Source organism: Gavialis gangeticus, unplaced genomic scaffold (assembly GCF_001723915.1).
Source record: "Gavialis gangeticus isolate Ggan-Ray unplaced genomic scaffold, GavGan_comp1, whole genome shotgun sequence".
In the NCBI taxonomy this organism is placed as follows: domain Eukaryota; kingdom Metazoa; phylum Chordata; order Crocodylia; family Gavialidae; genus Gavialis; species Gavialis gangeticus.
Window position 1 is genome coordinate 77145638 of NW_017729022.1, and position 7111 is coordinate 77152748.

Here is a 7111-nt window from a genome sequence, read left to right on the forward strand (position 1 = left end):
TTTTTTTAAGGGCCAAAAAAAAAAAAAAAAAAAGGTTTCCCATCAGTATTTTTGCCTAATATGGGGCCATGTGTTTTATAGTCATGCTCAGTGATGGCTGCATTTAGTCAACTTTATAGTTGGTTTTCATTCACTGAGTACATGCTGCTTTTGGCAGTACTTTAATGATAGAGAGTGTATTATTTAACAAAATGTCCTTGTATACAAATGTAAGACAAGGAGCTTTCCCCCGCATGCTGACTGGGGAAGAATCCCTCATCTTATATTTGAGTAGATACTGTATTTACTCAGGGGATCTAGGTAGTTGAGAATTCTCCCAAAATGGAAAAAATCTTTGGTGACAAAGCACTGCTATAATATTTCTTATATTAAAACTTGTCAATGTAAGAGGTTCAAAATGGCTTCATTCAATTGATTCCCTGTTTCCAGAATAGCCTTTTGTGGCTGCAGGGCATAATAATTTAGAGCAACTTTCAAGTTTGTGGCCATCTTCCCCAACCCTGATGCCCCAGCCCCGCAATGAGCACAGCTTGATCAAATCAATTTCTGGCAGAGATTTCAACAATTTGGTTTGGGCCTAACTCTGCTTTCATTAAAGTCCCTGGAAAGTTTTCCATTGCTTTCAGTGGCAACACAGTTAGGTCACTGCTGAGTTGTTTTGAAAACCCTCTCTTAAACTGTGAAGACTGCCAAAAGTCCCCCATTTACTTTCTCTCATGCACACATACCACGAGCCCTCGACATCTAATAAAATTAAAATATATATTGCTATTACTCTTACAGGTAGTAATTATAATACCTGTACCTTAGATATATTGATTTTATTTTCATCCACAGATTTCAAAGCACTTTATAAAGTCACACATAACTGTTACTTTAGAAAAAACAATAAATCCAAAGTGCATATGTACAAATGCATCCCCTCTCTCTTGTTTATTTTTACCTTGAAGATGTTTTCAAAGAGAACAGCATTGATTTTTCCAGATGTAACAAAGTTGAATGCTAGGACAGAGTATGCTATTTGTATAACTGCTCTGCATAAGGATGTGGAAGGTGACAAAATTGCCCGAGTAAGAGACAAAGGAATAAATTTCCCGGAGTGGGCAAAACCACTTCTTTAGTGATTGGGGATGGTATTAAAATGTGAGATCTGAGAATTCTGGGACGGTCCTATGTTTAAATATTTTGTTTGGCTAGATCCTTTGAAAGGGACAGCGGAATCGCACCTCATGATCTCTTGTCATCTCACACCACTTAACCTTGTATAAAATACTATTTGCTGAGTTTTGCTCCTTTCTGCGTGTTTCCACAGGGTAGAAGGCAACACCCTGTGAAAAGGAATATTACTAGGTAGTGCTGTGAGATGGAACCCTTCAGATGCTAACCCTCTGAATTATCCTAGCATCGTGCCATGATCCAGGATAACGTGGGAATAGTAGGACATACCTGGCCTATTTTGGCAGCACAGCAAGGGTCATGCCTAAAATGGTTAGAAACAATCAAAGGGGCTAACAGTAGTGGCAGGCTAATTAATTCTTATAGTACAGACCTGTTGGCTAGTGGCATGGTCAGAATCTTAATTAGGCAGTCACATTTTTTTTCTTTTCACGAGGTTCATTTTCTCAAACTCCTTCCTTTTTTCCTTGTCAATCTCTATTTCCCTTTTAAGTAAAAAAACATTTACATGCCTCGTTAGGGAGTTTTCCTTCTTTCCTCTCCCTGTTTCCTGTTTGCATCAAAAGTATTTGCATATCTGCTTCTAATGGTCTATAGTCCTAAGCCTTCATCCTCAGACCTCTGTTGTGGAATGAGATCATGACTCCTCCCTCAGCAACTTTATTCCTTTATATGCAGAATGTTAACTGCTTTCTCCTCTCTTATAACTCTCCCAAATGCACTCCCAGGCTCTCTCCCTTTGCTCCTCTCATGTTTTCTGTTTCCCTGTCCTACTGATATGATTCCAATGTTGATCACCTTGCTTTCCATGCTACCATTTGTTTAATCTTTTCTGATATGACATATTTGTACTCCCATGTAAAATTAAAATGTCGGAAGGAAAATATGAGTCTTGCTGTGGTAGCAGCTAACTCTTCTGTTGCCATGGTAGGAAGATGGTACATTTACTTTAAAATCATCTCATGAAAAATGCTCAGGCCACAGGGTGAATTACACTAGTACATGACCCAGTGTAGGTTAAATGACCAACCCTAGCGGGTAACTCTAGGCAAGCTAGCTCATGTTAGTATACCAGAAGGAGAAGAAGAACTGTAGCAATGTGAATTAATGAATGTTTATTTTTTATGAGGTTTGGTCCTGGTCATACAGGGTGCAGTCATTAGCAGGTATGACCTTGGACTCAGGTGGGGTATCCTGTAGTACACCAGCTGAAGGCCTGACTGGTTGATCCCTCTTTGTAGCCCCTCATTCTTAGACTATTACCAAACATCTAATTGGCTAGTGCTGTCTTTCCTATAATGCCCCAGAACTTTACACTGATGCTATTTAACTGCATTATGCAATAATTAAGTGGAAATTCAAACAGTTTCTATGATTTATGGCTAGTGATTTTCCATTCTGTATGGGGCTATAATGTCTGCAAAGTCTTCAAAACCATTTCTCTTTTATCGGGTTCTTTAACAACTCTATTTGGGAACTCTCCGCACAGCAAAGATTCCTTGAGAATTTCTTACAATATTTTCTGGGGGAAGAGGATAAACACTTTCTCTCAAATGGCCAAATATTCCCAGAAAGGACAACTGAGAATGTAGTGAATGCATGCTTTCTCCACATCAAGTACCACTGTTCCAGTTCCTACAGAAACTCTTAGTAGGGTCTGGAGAGGTTAAAAGCTGCCTTGTAGTCAGCACTTTGAAGCTGTTCCATAAAAGCTGTTGTGACTGAGAAGACCTGGTCCTGGACTAGCTATGAGCTCACTTCACATCAGCTACCTTACAGTCATTCCTGCTGAGAGAGCTGAGTCTCTGCTTCTCCATACAGTGTTCCTCCCTATGGTGACATTGAACCCTGCCTTTTCATCACACACAAAAAATGATTGAAATTTGTTGTTTTATTCCAGGTCACCAGTGTCTTCAGAAGATCAAGGTAAGCTCTGTTTTATTGATATTAATGAAGGATTAAAAATGAAACAGAGGATAAGCTAGGAAGCTGTGCTTGAAAATCCCCATGGCAGAGAAAAACAACCTTGCAAAGATATCACTTTGATATTAGTCATATATTGTTCTTCTTTGACTTCAAGCACATGCCTGTTGAGTTCAGTTCAGTGTAGCCAAAGCTCTATCTGTGTTTGGATGGTTTTCTAAAATGATTCATACGCAGCTAAACTTGAAGGAGGAAGAGTGTTTGCAACATGATTCATGAACTTTATAACCACTGGGAAGAAATGCACAAGCTCCAAAGAGTTTGTGTTAGTTGGGTGAGGAGATGCTAAGCTGTTGTGACCATTAGGACACAGGAAGTTTGGACGAGAAGGTGAAGTGAATTTTAATACATTTGCTGTTTGCTTCCAAAGCTTGAACTCAGGTTAGCCTGAAATCTGTTTTGTACATTTGTACTCTTAAAATGCCAGTGTAATGTAGTACAGTGGGTGGCTTCCTGATATTAAAACTACAGAGTATGAATAGCAGGAGATGAGCGTTCGATGAGCTTTAGTTCAAAGCACCCCACCACCATTTTTTCAGCGCAGGGACATGCGGGGACACTGATGCACGTGGTGTGAGTGCTTTTAATTAGTGCAGCTCGCTAGTTAAAGCACCTGGTGACGTATCCCAGAGCATGTATAAAAATGCACAAGGAGTGGAAGAAAAGGGAGGTTAGAACCAAGGTATATAGAGAGTGTGAACTTAGGAGTGGAAATCAAGGTATGATGAATATCAAGAGTGAGATGTATGGAGAAAAACCAGTGTAGAGACTCAGAACAGAGCAGAAAGAGGTGTTATGCATTAGGAATGAAGTTTATTGATAGTTTGTGGAGATATAATTTTAGTTAGCAAAAACTACTGGGTTTGAGCTTATGCTGTTTTAAGAGCTACAATGTTTAACTGACCAAGGACTAATTCTTCAGTACATCCATGCTCCTTTGAATATCACTGACAGTATAAAAGGGCCTTGGAGTGGAAATAAATTACCAGTGAAAAATCTTTTAAAGGGTCCATGGTATAAATAAAATTGGGCCCTCTGTGTCTGCATTTATAGTTCTATTAAACCAACATGGAGATAGATTCCTCTGTTTAAAGAGCCACCAGCAATCATTCTTTATACATATTTTTATGGCGTCCTAGTGGAGTTGACATTTTCTCTGTTACATGCATAGCATTACATCTGTCTGTCCCCAAATCATCATATAATTCCATGTGTTAAATACCATATTCAAGCAAAGGACATTTTTTCTGGTTCTTTTTACTATGCTGGCTATATATTTTCTGTAAATGCTGCTTGATTACTTTTGGAGTTCAGAAGGTTATCCTAAGTCACAGATGAAGCTGTCTTCCAGTATGTGTGATTTTTCAAGACAACTACATGTTTGCCAGAGGGCAGTCCAAGTTTAAATCACTACTCAAGAAAAGTCCAGGGCTGGGATATTAAGAAATGTTACAGGTCAATACTGCAGTGCATAGAAGAAAACTGTAGGACGGTCCAAGATGTTTATGGTATGGAATTATACAGATTAGAAATAAGAGACATTAAGTAACCTGTGGGATAACAAAAGGTATTGGAAGATAAGATGGAAATGTATTGCCAGAAAGATGTCAGTCCAGATAGAACATTCTCCAGTGGCATTGCCCTTGGTCCAAGCTGAGCATTTTTGTCCGTAGAATGACCAATAAAGTGACTTTCAAATTTAAAGTTTAGTGTAAAAACGTTAAATAGTTATTGACGTGACTAGATATTTCCAACTGGAGAAAGTACATCCTTTTCTTTCCCCCCCCAGTCCCAGGTGGTTGATAAGCATTACTGGAGCCTTTTGAAAATCTAACATCATTCTTTCCTATTTCCTACCCTTAAAAAACATTACATTTTAATATGGCGTTCTGGGACCAGATCTCAAGCTACTTGTCAGTGAATATGCTCATCAGTGATTGATTGCACCTTTTTATAGGTTTTCCTTGCATTTATTCTACTAGTCCATCAGTGCATAGTCTATCTCTTTATGGATCTTTTGAACTTTAATCTCCAATATTTCCTGGTGCCATATCTCATTCCTATCTCCTTCATTGTTTTTATTCTGTTTTTTGTCTCAAAAAATCTTCTCATGTTCCATTTGTGCCTGCCATCAGGGACCAACTCTTCATATTGATTAATATCCCTAAACACTCCAAAAATAAAAAATTGCATTCGATATGGAGTATAGGTCCAGACACTCCTAACCAGTTAGCAATTGCCTATTATACCATGAATGTTACAAGGTTCTTTTTAATGGTAATGGAATATCTATTTGTATTTGTCATCTGAAAATGATGAAGTATATCTAACTATTACGGTCCTCTATGAAGGGCAACAGAATTGTTTTGATGCATCTCCAGAGGAGAGGTTCCATATTTTAGAGAGACCCCTGTATCTATTCCAGAGTCCATGAAAAATGGATCCAATACTGGAAGATTTCAAGTAGCATAACAGAAGTGATGGAACATCATAAAAGTTATAACATTTAGAACCAGTGCTGCTAGTCCATTTTCTGTGCATATGTATAACTGTACAGCAGTATCTGAAATTACTCACTGCTCTCAGATGCCTTATCCAAATATACTGACTATGGAAGGACTTAGGAAGAAGTTTAGTCCTGAACTCTGCACTTGATAGCATTTATGATGTTAACTAAGATACCTAGTGGTATACTTTCACTAGTGTGGGGATTCCAGAATTTGACTATGTGACTTTTCCTTGCAGTCCTTAGTTCTTATGTTCTTTTTTCTTAATAATAATTAGCACCAGCTATAGCCATGTGTCCACTCAGTGGGTTAAAATGTGTCTCAGCTATGCTTTAATGTTTCATTATATAATAAGCCAGTACTGTTTTGATGTACATGCTGGAGCAGGACCAATTTCAGAAATGTGTCTATGGCCTCTAGCAGATGTTACACCTATGACATGATTAGTCTGTTAATCGTGTCTTAAATAATAACCCAACCACATGTTCAGGCAGTTTATGGTGCTACTAAAAGGGAAATCATCTACAAAAATATTACACAAAAGAGTGTGGTATTTTTGTGACTGGTTTCAATCATGCTTTAATTTGAACATGTGGCAGGATTAGGACCACACCAGGGTCTCCAACAGGCCTCGGAGCAGTCCCTGTTGGTTGACAGTCAGCTGATTGTCATCTAGATCCTGGACAGCACTGGGGCTCCAGTCTGATCCAGCCAATGGTCAGCTGATTGTCAGCTGGCAGTGACTGCACTAGGGCATGTTCAAACCCCTGTGCGGTCCTGGAGCCAACTGAGTGTTGGCCAGTGGGGACCACACCCTGGCTGGTTGGAGGCCCAGTGTTGTTCTGATCTAGCTGACAATCAGCTGATCTTTGGCTGGCTCTGGGGACCGCACTGGGTCTGTTTTGAGTCTCCTGGTCACAGAGCCAGCCAACAATCAGCTAATTTTTAGGCACCTGGTTTTCAGTTTGCTGGTGCAAGGGGAGCCTGGGATCATGATTCTGAGCACTCCTGCATTGGTAGGTTGGGCACAATTATTGTGCATCTTTCCGTGCATGTGTGGCATGGAAGGAGGCATGACTGGTGGGATTTGGGATTAGAACTCACTGTGCCTTTAAATGAACATCTGTCAGTGGCCTGTGTGGAATCGTATCCCACCAATGACATAGAATGTGGGTCCACATGAAAAAGTAAGGGCCATGTGTCAATTCCTCCATTTTAGGTGAATATGCCCTTCCCTAACACATGGCCACTTTCTAGTGCCTCTTTTTCCTCTACTTTCTAATTCATACTCCTCCTTTCTCTCTTCATTATCTCCCTTTTCTATCTCAGAACTTGTCTGTCAGTTTCCTTTCTATTGCCAGACCACCTCACCTTTACTCTTCCTTTCGCTTGGTCATACTTTCTATTCTATTCTCTTGTATTATCATACTCAAGCCTATGATATG

At 39.5% G+C, this 7111-nt stretch overlaps 1 protein-coding gene across 1 annotated transcript in view; it reads left to right on the top strand.

The window, feature by feature from the left end:
* Positions 1 to 7111, top strand: part of DGKI (diacylglycerol kinase iota) — a 244967-nt gene that overhangs the window by 189868 nt on the left and 47988 nt on the right. The window contains exon 27 of the mRNA XM_019515441.1: positions 3077 to 3102. Coding sequence (XP_019370986.1) covers positions 3077 to 3102 — 26 coding nt within the window. The remainder of the gene's footprint in view (positions 1 to 3076; positions 3103 to 7111) is intronic.